Source organism: Ranitomeya variabilis, chromosome 1 (genome assembly GCF_051348905.1).
Source record: "Ranitomeya variabilis isolate aRanVar5 chromosome 1, aRanVar5.hap1, whole genome shotgun sequence".
Classification (NCBI taxonomy): domain Eukaryota; kingdom Metazoa; phylum Chordata; class Amphibia; order Anura; family Dendrobatidae; genus Ranitomeya; species Ranitomeya variabilis.
The window spans coordinates 881,244,082-881,258,414 of NC_135232.1; the positions used below are offsets into that span (position 1 = coordinate 881,244,082).

General features: G+C 46.1%; 1 protein-coding gene across 7 annotated transcripts in view; it reads right to left on the reverse strand.

Annotated features, from left to right (window-relative positions):
• The window catches only part of CENPE (centromere protein E), a 211,295-nt gene that overhangs the window by 152,091 nt on the left and 44,871 nt on the right, over positions 1-14,333 (reverse strand). For 4 of the 7 annotated variants that reach the window (XM_077278125.1, XM_077278147.1, XM_077278110.1 and 1 more), the window contains exons 8-16: positions 14,018-14,092; positions 13,751-13,890; positions 13,504-13,633; positions 12,090-12,215; positions 11,542-11,968; positions 11,288-11,441; positions 8,116-8,599; positions 7,659-7,718; positions 7,404-7,571 (exon numbers count right to left, since the gene is read on the reverse strand). In XM_077278125.1, coding sequence (XP_077134240.1) covers positions 7,404-7,571; positions 7,659-7,718; positions 8,116-8,599; positions 11,288-11,441; positions 11,542-11,968; positions 12,090-12,215; positions 13,504-13,633; positions 13,751-13,890; positions 14,018-14,092 — 1,764 coding nt within the window. The remainder of the gene's footprint in view (positions 1-7,403; positions 7,572-7,658; positions 7,719-8,115; positions 8,600-11,287; positions 11,442-11,541; positions 11,969-12,089; positions 12,216-13,503; positions 13,634-13,750; positions 13,891-14,017; positions 14,093-14,333) is intronic. The other 3 variants (XM_077278140.1, XM_077278132.1, XM_077278157.1) reach the window with 1 other exon arrangement.

Genomic DNA, 14,333 nt, shown 5'->3' on the forward strand with positions numbered 1-14,333 from the left:
TCTTCAGTCCCTCTCCCCAGATGGGACTACCCACTCAAATAAAATATTTGACACCTTTCTTTAGGTAGTTATCCCTCTTTATTCAAACATGCCATCTTAACCCATTTATTTAAAAAGCCATCCCAGGACTAGAACTGTGCTGCTGACTACAGGCCGGTCTCTAATTTTCCCTTCATCTCTAAACTCTTGGAACGCCTAGTCCACTCCCATCTCCGCCAGCTCTCAGATAACTCTTCTGGACAATCAGGTTTCTGCTCCTCCCACTCTACTGAATCTGCCCTTACTAAAAAGTCTATAATCACTACTCCCTGTTTTTCCTGGATCTCTCTGCAGCATTTGACACTGTGGATCACGAGCTCCTCAACACCATGTTCCGCTCTATTGGCTCCTTCACAATATCTTTTGCAGCACTTTGTCCTCCAATCTTCTCTTTACTATCGGAGTTCCTCAAGCCTCAGTCCTAGGCCCCCTCCTCTTCTCCTTATTTAAGGCCCCGTCTCACACAGCGACGCTGCAGCGATACAGACAACGATGCTGATCGCTGCAGCGTCGCTGTGTGGTCGCTGGGGAGCTGTCACACAGACAGCTCTCTCCAGCGACCAACGATCAGGGGAACGACTTCGGCATCGTTGAAACTGTCTTCAACGATGCCGAAGTCCCCCTGCAGCACCCGGGTAACCAGGGTAAACATCGGGTTACTAAGCGCAGGGCCGCGCTTAGTAACCCGATGTTTACCCTGGTTACCAGCGTAAATGTAAAAAAAACAAACACTACATACTCACCATCTGTTGCCCGTCAGGTCCCTTGCCATCTGCTTCCTGCTCTGAGTGCCGTACAGTGAGAGCAGAGCGCAGCGGTGACGTCACTGCTGTGCTCTCACTTTACGGCGGCTCAGTCAGAGCAGGAAGCAGACGCCAAGGGACCTGACGGGCAACAGATGGTGAGTATGTAGTGTTTGTTTTTTTTACATTTACGCTGGTAACCAGGGTCAACATCGGGTTACTAAGCGCGGCCCTGCGCTTAGTAACCCGATGTTTACCCTGGTTACCAGTGAAGACATCGCTGGATCGGTGTCACACACACCGATTCAGCGATGTCAGCGGGACCTCAACGACCAAAAAAAGGTCCAGGCCATTCCGACACGACCAGCGATCTCGCAGCAGGGGCCGGGTCGCTGGTACGTGTCACACATAGCGAGATCGCTACTGAGGTCGCTGTTGCGTCACAAAACTTGTGACTCAGCAGCGATCTCGCTAGCGATCTCGCTATGTGAGACGGGGCCTTTACTGCCACTATTTGACAAACCATCAGCAGATTTGGTTTCGAGCATCAGCTCTATGCTGATGACACCCAACTATATACCCTCTTCACCTGATATCACACCAACTTTAATACAAAATTCCAGTGATTGTCTATGTCATCTCTAAAATCGTGTCCTTTATTTGAAATTGGCTCTCACAAATTCCTTGGGTTTCCTCCCTTTACTAACCCTATCTATACCAGACTTTGCAATTTCCTTGGGTGGTGCAACCATAACTCCCAAACTGCAAGCTCACTTTCTTGGGGGTCACATTTGACACAGAACTTTCCTTTATTCCCCATATCCAATCACTCACTTGTGTCACCTGTACTTTTAAAACAGCTCAAGAATCAGACCTTTTCTCACCTTTGATACGGCAAAAACACTTACTGTCGCTCTTGTCTTAACTACTGCAACTCTCTTCTAATCCAAACCTCGCACCTCCGTCTACAAGACTTCTCTCGTGCTGCGCCAGCTCTCTGGAATGCACTTCCCCAGACGATCAGACTGATACCTAGCCCCGACCTATTCAAGCGCGCTCTAAAAACCCATCTCTTCAAACAAGCCTACCACATCAACTACTCGGTAAACTAACTTTGCCCTGTTCCTTCCTTCCAAATATTATTCTAAATCTGCACCCTACTATTCATCTGTCTCCACACCCTCCATGCACATAACTGCACTTGATACTTGACTATTGCACTTAAACACACGGGCTGATGACCGGATCATGCAGCTTTGTATGAAAATCCCTATGTATTAGAATTGCCAGACCTGAAATAACAAGCACTTTTCACCTATTGTGTTCCCCCATTTCCTTGTAGATTGTAAGCTCGCGAGCAGGGACCTCACTCTTAATGTCACTGTTTAAATTGTCTTAACTTGTATTGAATTTGTCTGTATATGTCCCCGCTTAATTGTAAAGTGCTGCGGAATATGTTGGCGCTATATAAAGATTATTATTATTATCGGTCTCCCTCTAACTAAATTCTCTCCAGTCAGTCCAGAATGCAGCAGCCAGGGTCGTATTTCTATTAGGTCATTACACCGATGCCTCTACCCTGTGCCAGCCATTGCACTGGTTACCCATTCTCTACAGAATACAATACAAACTCATTTCTCACCCGCAAAGCTCTTCATAGATCTGCACCAGCTTATATCTCCTCCCTCATCTCTGTCTATCACCTTACAATTGCTCTCTGTTCTGGAACTGATCCAAGACCAACAACCTCCACAATTCGAACCTCACACCTCTGTGTCCAAGACTTCCCTACTGCGGTGTCAATTTTCTTGAATGCACTACCCCAAAATGATCTGGCTACCATCTAGCCAGTATGTTTTTAAAAATACTTTAAAAACACATATGTTCTAACAAGCCTAACTCTTCCCTATTCCCTCATTAATGTTTATCATAATCGGCTCCTGCCTATTCATCTGCCTCCACATCCTCCATACACCCAATAGCACACAGTAACTGCACTCCTGACATATCCTGGCTGATGACCGAATCATGCAGCTTAATATGAAAACCTTTATTATACTGATGGCTGGACCTATTGTAGAATTTCGTTATTATATTGTAAGCTTACGAGAAGGACCATCACTATCTTTAACTGTAGAAATGTGTTACATTGTAGTTGTAAAGTGATGCAGGACACATTGGCGCTTTATAAATAAAAATTATTATTAAGGCTCTCCTTGCCTGATTTTCTTGCCTTTTGTGGATTTATACAAAAGAAACAGATCTACAGTAATTGCACATGGAGGGTGCGACAAGTTTCTTAGTTTCTCGCTCAGGACTCTTTGAAGGACTATTAATTGTGGCAGAGAACCTAAGCACCAGTAGTAATTACCTGTGTAGGGAACATGCAGGAGATGAGCCACACACCTAAATAGGTAGTGCAGTGAATCTGACTTATTAAAAGGGAATCTGCCACCAGATTTTTCCTACCATATCTCAAAGTAGCAGGACATTGGGGCAGAGACACCCGATTCCAGTGTTGTATGACTTAATTTGCTGATTTCAGCAGTTTTGATTAAAAAAAATTAAATAAATAAATCACCTTTATCTGCTGCAGAAATACCAGTTCTCTGAATGTTGTGCTCTATATAATCCCACCCACATCACTGATTTCTGTGTACACTGTGCATAGGCAGAAAGCTGCCAATCAGTGGTGAGGGTAGGGTTCTATGGAGCTCATGTAAAAATCACGATGAAGGGGGTGCTCACTTTATGATGTGAGGTGCTCAGGAGAAAACAATCATATATAAGAGAAAAACTCCGGCACACTCTTTCAAAGATTCTGACAGTTTATTAATAAATTTTCAACAAAAAAATGTGGTTTCCAAGAATTAATCAAGTTGCTCTGGACATGGGTACATATAATTTCTTTCTCTCAACGTTTCGGCTAACAAGCCTTTTTCAAGAGATTACTTGTCCCTTTGTAAGTGCGCAGAACAGGATATGGAAATCCACTTAATAAGCGTCACGTTGGAGTGAGGTATCCATATGGAGGACCGGGGAAATGTGACCGCCGTGCGGAAGGCACGGCGGTCACATTTCCCCGGTCCTCCATATGGATACCTCACTCCAACGTGACGCTTATTAAGTGGATTTCCATATCCTGTTCTGCGCACTTACAAAGGGACAAGTAATCTCTTGAAAAAGGCTTGTTAGCCGAAACGTTGAGAGAAAGAAATTATATGTACCCATGTCCAGAGCAACTTGATTAATTCTTGGAAACCACATTTTTTTGTTGAAAATTTATTAATAAACTGTCAGAATCTTTGAAAGAGTGTGCCGGAGTTTTTCTCTTATCTATGGAGCTCATGAACATGGAAGATTACCGTATTTTTCGGGTTATAAGACGCACTTTTGTTCCCCAAAATTTTGGGGGAAAGTGGGGGGTGTGTCTTATAATCCGAATGTGTGCTGTGCTGTAGAGGAGGGGGGCGGCTCTGGAGTGGTGTCAGGGGGCTGGGGTGGGCTGCCTGCGGGCTGCTGAGACAGCAGGAGGTCCTGTGCTCCCGCTGATTAGCTTCATGTTCTATTCACTGCAGCTGCTGTCCATCACCTCGGTGCTGAACCTGTGCCGAGTTGATTCACAGGGAAACAGCGAATATTACATGATATTACATGTGCCTGCATCTCCCCCCCCCCCCACTCCCATCATGGATATGGCCCCCCGGTCACTTATACGCCCCCCCGTGCTGCTGGCAGGCACATGCTCCTCCCCCCGTGCTGCTGGCAGGCACATGATAAAATAACAAACACTTAACTCACCTTCCCCTGATGGCTCCGTGCTCACAGCTCCTCGGTTGCTTCCTGTGTCTGTGCTGACAACCGATCATGTGATCGGCACAGCACAGTGATGACATCACTGTGTGCCCAGATCATATGATCCGATGCCTGGGAAACAGGAAGCGCAACCGAGGAGCTGTGAGCACGGAGCCATCAGGGAAAGGTGAGTTAAGTGTTTGTTATTTTATCACGTGCCTGCCAGCAGCCCTGGGGAGGGGGGCATGTGCCTGCCAGCAGCCCAGGGGAGGGGGGCATGTGCCTGCCAGCAGCCCAGGGGAGGGGGGCATGTGCCTGCCAGCAGCCCAGGGGAGGGGGGCATGTGCCTGCCAGCAGCCCAGGGGAGGGGGGCATGTGCCTGCCAGCAGCCCAGGGGAGGGGGGCATGTGCCTGCCAGCAGCCCAGGGGAGGGGGGCATGTGCCTGCCAGCAGCCCAGGGGAGGGGGGCATGTGCCTGCCAGCAGCACAGGGGGAAGGGCATGTGCCTGCCAGCAGCACAGGGGGAAGGGCATGTGCCTGCCAGCAGCACAGGGGGGGGGGGCATGTGCCTGCCAGCAGCACAGGGAGGGGGGCATGTGTCTGCCAGCAGCACAGGGAGGGGGGCATGTGTCTGCCAGCAGCACCCCTATGTGCCTGCCAGCAGCACAGGGGGAAGGCATGTGCCTGCCAGCAGCACAGGGGGAAGGCATGTGCCTGCCAGCAGCACGGGGGGAAGGCATGTGCCTGCCAGCAGCACAGGGGGGGCATGTGCCTGCAAGCAGCACAGGGGGGGCATGTGCCTGCCAGCAGCACAGGGGGAAGGGCATGCGCCTGCCAGCAGCACAGGTGGAAGGCATGCGCCTGCCAGCAGCACAGGGGGAAGGCATGTGTCTGCCAGTAGCACGGGGGGGGGGGGGGGGGACATGTGTCTGCCAGCAGCACGGGGGGGGGGGGGGGCACATGTGCCTGCCAGCAGCACAGGGAAGGGCATGTGTCTGCCAGCACCGCAGGGGGGCATGTGTCTGCCAGCAGCACGAGGGCATGTGCCTGCCAGCAGCACAGGGGGAAAGCATGTGCCTGCCAGCAGCACAGGGGGAAAGCATGTGCCTGCCAGCAGCACAGGGGGAAAGCATGTGCCTGCCAGCAGCACAGGGGGGGGGGGCATGTGTCTGCCAGCAGCACAGGGGGGGGGCATGTGTCTGCCAGCAGCACAGGGGGGGGGGGGCATGTGCCTGCCAGCAGCACAGGGGGGGGGGCATGTGCCTGCCAGCAGCACAGGGAAGGGCATGTGTCTGCCAGCACCGCAGGGGGGCATGTGTCTGCCAGAAGTACAGGGGGCATATAGTGACCGGGGTGGCCTGTGCCTGCCAGCACAGGGGGCATATAGTGACCCAGGGGGGGGCATGTGCCTGCCAGCAGCACAGGGGGGGCATGTGTCTTCCAGCAGAACAGGGGGGGGGGCATGTGTCAGCCAGCAGCACAGGGGGGGGCATGTGCCTGCCAGCAGCACAGGGGGGGGGGCATGTGCCTGCCAGCAGCACAGGGGGAAAGGCATGTGCCTGCCAGCAGCACAGGGGGAAGGCATGTGCCTGTCAGCAGCACAGGGGGAAGGCATGTGCCTGTCAGCAGCACAGGGGGAAGGCATGTGTCTGCCAGCAGCATAGGGGGGGCATGTGTCTGCCAGCAGCACAGGGAAGGGCATGTGTCTGCCAGCACCTCAGGGGGGCATGTGTCTGCCAGCAGTACAGGGGGCATATAGTGACCGGGGGGGCCTGTACCTGCCAGCAACACTGGGGGGGATATAGTGACTGGGGGGCTGTAACTGTCAGGCACGTGCCTGCCAGCACAGGGGGCATATAGTGACCCAGGGGGAGGCATGTGCCTGCCAGCAGCAAAGGAGGGTATATAGTGACCGAGGGGGGCATGTGTCTGCCAGCAGCACGGAGGGGCATATAGTGACCAGGGGGGCATGTGCCTGTCAGCAGCACAGGGGGGCGGCATGTGCCAGCACAAGGATGGGGGTTATATAGATACCAGGATGAGGGACATATGATTTGTAAGACGGACACTGGCATTATAAGACAGACCCCCATGTAACAAAAAATTATTTTTTTCTCTTTCTTCACCAAATTTGGGGGTGCGTCTTATAATCAGGTGCATCTTATAAAGCGAAAAATAGTACATGGCAGCAGGTTCACTAGCCCCTAGTAATTAAAAAAGCAAAACCATTGTCAAATTGCCATTAAAAGGGGTACATCTTCCTTCTTTAGCCCTGCTTCTGTCACCCATGGTCTACCACTGTTTATATTCTGAACTTCATGCCGGCTCTTCCTGTGGGCTTCTAGGCTACATTTCCCCAAGAAGCTATTGAGCCTGACTTCATAGTTCACCCACTCCCAATAACTTAAAAGCACCCCCCCCACCAAGTATTGTGAACAATCTGAAGACCGGTATAAAAAAACAATGTGAAAAGCAAAAGTGGTTTCAATAGGATTCTTTTCAGCATTTCAGTTTAGGTGTTGAGGTAAGTACATTCTCAAACCCCTGTGTGCACAATACACCACCTGATTGAATACAATCAGAAAAAAAAATTTAAAAAAGGGAATTTGGCAGCAGGTCTTTGCCATGTTATCTAAAGGCAGCATGAGGTAGGGACAGAGATCCATATTTCAGTGATGTGGAAAGGAAACCTTGTATCACAACTTCTGCACCCAGCAAACTGATTGACATCACTGGATTTAGGGCGTCTCTTTAATAGGACACAAAGTATCCATTTAAGATCCAGTACACCTTTCCATACGGTGTCACTGTGCCCCCAGTATTCACCTCATGCTCTTTTTGAGCTTCCTTCTCCAGCATTTCAAATTCAGTGGTTTCACGTTTCTCCTCGAGACATTTTTCCAAGTCAGCAAGTTCTCTTTTCAGGCTTTCGTTCTCAGCTATTAGATGATCAAAGTCATGTTGCATACTGCCCAGCTGCTCATGAGCGCTTTCCTAAGGAAAAAAATAAAAATACAGTTCATTTTGTAGAAATAAACAGTGCGTAGCGTGCTCAAATAAAGACACCAAACTGTCACTTACTTTCTCGGCCATAAGAGCTTCACATATTTGAAGACTTTCTATCAAGTCATTTTGGCTATTCTGTAAGAAAATCACATACAGCTAGTAACATTATTATCTTTCAGAAGAAAAACTTCTGAACTTTGCCTGAACAGTGGTAGATTCACACTAGTGGGAACATTCTAGAATGAGGATGACAGGACTTCATAACTTTGCAATATAACAAAGTTGCCGTAGACTTTCGATAGTTTAGCAGCGAAACATTTCATCTCAATAGAACAGTTTACCAAAAAAAACAACCCTCCCACAACGCTGGAGTTGTGCAGTAAAATCAATGGCCCCATACAATGCAAAACGTCTGAATGCCATTTGTCAGGGCTTCAGACTTAAGCCAAGATGGAGGCCCTGACAAATGGATAAAACGTGGGGTGAAGACACTCAGTAGATTCTCTTCACATACAAACCCTGTGCTTCTTACATTTTCAGGACATGCACTTCCTTCCAAGTCGGCTATCTTTTGCTCAAGCATTCGGATTTGTTCCCAGCACGTATCATGAACATTGCTTGAAGGGGCTTCTTTATCAGGATCCTGGTAAACTGCATCTATTTGGGTGAGTAGGGGTAAATCCTGTAATGTTTCCTGCTCCTGTCCATCGGCAGTCTTCAGGGACAGCTTTTCTGGGACCTCCACGTGGCCTCCGGTCACCGGACTTTGCTGGCCATTCCCGGGCTGGGCATCAGTCTGGTCTTTTACACTTGTGTCTTCCAGTTCTGGAGTTTGTACATCTTTATCAGCGCGTGATTTGGCTTGCTTTAATTCTGCCACCTCTTTCTCAAGACATTCTCTTTTCCCAACTTCCACCTCGTATTCTTCAGTCCGCTTCTTTAACTGGTTTTCTAACTCGGCAACTTTCTGCTCCGTTTCTTTACACTTTTGCAGGGAAGGGTCTTTTATCACAGCACTGAGTAGATTGGAAAGAAAGAGGAAATACTCCTGGATAATTTGTAAAACACACACACACACACACACACACACACACACACACACACACACACACACACATATATAAAATGTATGGTACTGTGTGGTACTGTAATAGGATGTGACAAGTCGGTACATGACATTTCTTCCCTCCTAAATATTCTATGGCCTACCATGTCTGGTGTTATTGGAAAGGAGGAGCACTTAGTAACCAGATCAACTCAGCCCCATAAAGTTAGAGCGGGTCACATCCTCTGGCATTAAGAGCACAAAGACTGATCTAAAAGCTTCATAGCATGGTTTCCATGGCTGAGCAACTACATCATATGGACTGGTATAGAGCATGCCACCACTGGACTCGGGAGCAGCAGAATGGTATTCTGTGGAAAGACGGATTGTGTGTCCATCTGGCAGACTGATGGAGGAGTCTCGGCTGTGTGAATGCCAGGAGAATGTTATATGCCCGACTGCACCAGCTGTAAAGTTTGGTGGTGAAAAGATAATGCTGTTGAGCTGGTCTTCAGAAGGTTGGCCAAGGGCCCGTATATTCTGAGAAAGGAAATATTAACCCTTTCACAACATCTGAGATACATGTACGGTGCAAGTTGAAAGCGGGTGTATGCATCGGACTCAAAGGGTGAGCCAGTCACATACCTGGCAGATTATGGCTGTGTTACAGACAAGACCTGCCTCCAACAATCGTGGGTCGCCGATGGATTACTATGACAGCGGAGGGTCTGCTGAAGACCCCCCATGCTTATCAGTATGGAGCTCCTTTGCAACCCAGCCTGTGGGTTTACTATATGCAGTGATGCTGTGACGTGGCTGTATACAGCACAAGCGATGGCAGCTTCAAGTCCTGAGGGACTAAAAAGAACAGTAAAAAAGTTACAGCTCTGGGAAAAAGAGGAGAAAAACACGCACAAACGGAAATTGGCCCCGTTGTGGAGGGGGTTAATCTTTCAGGATGCCACCACATTTTAGACCATTCTTTGCGTGAACAGCTCAGGAAAGGCCTTCTTCCAGCAGGACTGTAACCCAATGTACAAAGCAAGGTCCATAAAGGCAGGGTCGGGCAAGTTTACTGTGGACAATAGTGGCTAACCTGTATAGAGCCCAGACATCCACCCCATCAAACACCTTTGGTACAAACTAGAAAAGAGCCAATTCCGCTCAGCAACATCAGGGTCTGACCTCAATTGTTCTCAGGAGTAAATTGGTACAAATTTCCTCAGACATTTTAATATCCTTATATAATGTCTTTGCAGAAGCTGATATAGCTGCAAAGGGGGAAACCAACTGCATACTACTGGTCTCTATATTAGGACTCGTTTACACATCCTGATATTTCCAGTACCAGAATCATCAGTGTTGTGTGTGGTGTGTAATGCTTGTGGCAGACGTTTGCTTAAATCAGCATCATATGTATCGTCCCGGTGCCTGGGCAGCAGCGCTCCTGTTCACGCTGTTCCCTGCGCTGAAGACCGCTGTCATTCTGCGCTATAAAGAACGAGGAAAAAAAAAAAATGGGAGTGGGAGTTCCCCTGTATTTTGGATGACCAACCAGCCAAAACTGATAGCTGAGGGCTGCAACCCACAGGTGTCAGCTTTCACAGGGTTGGATGTGAAGAATAGAGGGGTCCACAAGCTGTATGTTTCAATAATTTAATGGTCCCACCCTCATGGAGGTTACCACGGGTCACCAAGGCTGCGTTCCCAGCCAGGTTGAAATGCGCTGACGTCACAGTAATCTGCGGTGAATTGATTTTCTCACTGTGCTGAAGTCAATGCAGTTCAGCCCAGCTGGGAATGAAGCCTCAGGACGCGAGGTGTTCAGTGGAATTAGGCATTAGGTGATTATAACTGTTTGTTATTTTTAAATAAAAAAAGGATAATTGTTTTGCTTTTATTTCAAATAAAAGACTTTATTCTGGCTGTGTGTTTATTTACAATACAATCATAGGATTAGTAATAAAGAGGTTATCTCACAGACTTGATGTCACCAGACCATACAAAGCTGACATCAACCCCTCCTGTTACCGCAAGTGGAAATAGTCAGGCAAAGCGCCAGAATTGGGGCATCTAATAGATGAGCCTTTTCTGGGCAGCTGCAGGCGGCTGCTATTTTTAGGCTGGGCGTACATCGATGGCCCCTTACCAGCTTGAGAATACCAGTCGCCAGCTGTCTGCTTTAGCGTAACTGGTTGTCAAAAATGGGGGAGAACCCCCACGTTTCTTATTTTTAAAAAATTTTTTAAGTTTAAATTAATTATTTAATTTACTTATATGCAACACAAGCAGGGGAGAATGAGAGTTGCTTCAGCACCCTATGCAAATGGAACAGCATGAACAGTACCGTTGATTCCCAGGTGCTGGTACGTGTCACACGGATGTCATCTGTGTGAACGTGTCCAGGACATTTTATGGACCATGCTGCTGTTAAAAAGTCCATGGAAACACATTTACATGTGCACAGACTGATTCACTTGCATGGGTCTAGGTGTGTAAGTATTTCCGGTATGTGTGAAAACTGTCACGTAATGGAAACACTAACTTGTTAAAGAGCCCTTAAAAGGGATCTCAAATGCTCCTGATGGTGTAATGTATAGGTGTCCCAATACTTCTGCCCATACAGTCTGCACATCTATTTAATAAAACCTCCACAAACCTTGAGCTTTCTGCTGAAAAATCCATCATTGAATAAGAAAGAGCCGTCCGTTCCCTGTAAGTAACAACATTTCCAGAATTCCAATCTGCATCCAAAGCAAGATCATCAAGTATTCTGCCTGTTTCATCAAATTCAGAAAAATCTGTGCAAGTTGCTGGAGAGAACATGCAAACAAAACAAAACACTCCAATTAACATGATTAATAAACATTCAAGCAGCAAGAAGTTCTGACTACTCGATCACAAATCACTCACAATCATCAACCTCTGGGATTGTTGAAAACTCAGAAAGCTTTGGTCTCTTGGCAACGTTCGCAGTTACTTTAGAAGCAATATCGAAGTGCGAGATCCCGGCAGAGTGCAAGCTATCCTGAAGTTTTCCAGGAGCCCATGTGACTCTCCTCCTTTTCTTAAACTTTAAAATATTAAGGGAAAGAAATTGGGAAGAATTATAAGCCAAAGTGGAAAGATGTTGAAAATAAATCTTGAAATTATAAAATTGTGAGAAAAAAAAAAAAAAGTTTACCCTTTGGTCTTCTTGGGACTGTTGTGTAGATGCAACCATCATGTTTCCCAAATTACATATCCGGTCTTCCTTTTCCTTTTGAAGCTCTTTGATCTCTGATAGTAATTGGTTATATTCTTCCTTAGCCATAGCTTGTGTTTTTATATCAGTTGAAGCCTGTGTAAGAGGGAATGGTGTAGGTGATCATGTCCAACTGGATATGCATACAGTCCATACTAAACACTACTGACATATACATGTAGAAAGGACTGGGCTAGCAGGTCAAGAACACACTTACTTCCAACCCTTCTAGCTGTTTCTTCAGGTCCAGGATTTCTTTCCTGTATCTTTTAAGAAGAGCATGGTCATCCAGTACCTCATTAACTTGAGGAGTATTTTTTACATGCTTTGCTGTACTTGCAAACTGAAAAAAAAATTAAAAATAAATAATATTAAAAGTGCATTTGGTCACAAGGCCATTTCCTACGTACACACGATCCTTTTCGGTCATTTGGGGTCTGCACAGCCCTATCACTAGAAGCAATGAGCGGGATGATTCCTCCCAGACGTCCATCAGAACAGATTTGAAAAGGCATCCTGCACAAAAGAGACTCATTCTTTCAGTACCTCAATTATGAAAGATGTGGTAAAATGGCTGTAGCAGAAATGTATAAACTGGAGTGATATTATAAAACGGTAAAGTGTACCCTTTGTCAATGGTCCCAAGATTTGACCCGTCAAAACAAAGCAGTCAGTAGAAATTTTAATCAAAATAGTATAAACCCCTTCCCGCCACATTATTTTATTGTTACTACTTCCTGCAAAGCGTCCGTCAACATACCCATGAGAGTGAAAACAAAAACACATAACTACTGGAGTAGCCATAAACCACCAAGCAGCGTAAAACAATATTTGAACATTTTAAAAATTATCAAATAACGTGTACATATAAAAAGGTATTAACAAGGAGGAAAGGAGAATGAACGAGGGCTATCAATACATAGCATCACCCATGGGAACCATATCCATTATATCGATTACAAGTGTAGAACTGTGAAAAACGGTACAATATGCAGAGTTTATGGAAATAGTTCAAATCGCAAACTACCGATGCCTTAAAAAAAAAGAAATAGTCAAATGCACAATGCATTGCTTACTCATGGTGTGCAAGATAGACTCAATGCTACCCCGACGCGCGTTTCACCTTATTGCCTTAAGGGGAGGTGCCAAGTTGTATTATCCTGCACAAAATTTATTTTCATAGTTCATACGAGTACTCCACCTGGGAGAACTTGGCACTTCCTTTTTGTTCCCAGACTAATACATTATGTGCTATACGAATATGTTGTTAATAAAAGCCACAAGTGTGTGAGATTATATAGCTATTACACGCAGATATTTTATTTTTGATTTTCATTATGCGGTAAAAGTAACCTGGCAACATGATTGATCAGTACAATTAATGCGATTCCAAACTCATATAGTTCTTTCTTTTTTTTTAACATATATTAGTGTGTGTTTCCCCATAGCGATCGAAGCTCGCTCTGGTTGTTGCTGTTCCAGGCAGCTGCTGGCTGTAGAATACATACAGCATCTGCCAGGTATGATGCAGGCTTCACTTCCAAACCAGCTCCATACACTCGCACCCAATGTAGGACATACTTTGGGAAGGGGTTAGTGAGAGTAGAACAAAAAATACAACCACTACTTACCTGCAAAGTACTCAGGGTCTCATCCAAAGAAATGGGTGTAATAGTACAAATGATTACAGTTTTTGTATTTCCACCTAATGAATTCTGAAGAATTCTTGTTAACTTGCTGTCTCTATAATTGATAAATCCACTGTTGGCAAAAAAAAACAAGTTAACCAATGAATCACAAAAAAGTTACATACAATCTACTTCTTAATAAAAGGAAAAAACAAACAAACAAAAAAAATAAATCTCAATACACACTTACCCAACCTGGCCGTCACTAAGTTTTTTAATGACTTGTCCAAGTATAAACAAGCTGCGGTTGATATTGCATCCTTCTTTCAACCTAACGCCTTCTGCCCCAGTCTGGCTTGCCCGTTCACTGCCAGCCAAATCAACAAGATTCTGAAGAAATAAAGGGGGACAAGAGAACACAACTCAACTCAGTAAGTGGGGCACTATTGGGGGAAGATTTGTCACCAGTCCTGTTTATTTATTGGGAAAAGCTCTGGTCTCTAAATACATTACTTACCAGATGAGACACCATAATCGCTCCATCACAGTTTTCAGAATTCCCTGGGTCATTTCTTTCACGGCTTTCAACAATCTATTACAAGAAAAAACTGTATTAAAAAACAAATGAACAAAAAAAAACAACGACTACCTAATCACAGAGGGATGCGGGCTAGCAGTTGGCATAGGAATGGGAACTTGGGCAATCTTTATCTCAGCGTGGGAGAAAGTATATGTGTAAATAGAAAGCCTATCAATCGCTTGTCCTGCCCATGGAGATAACTATAAAATTACTACAAGATGGTATCATTATCCCTCAAAATTGCATGCTATTT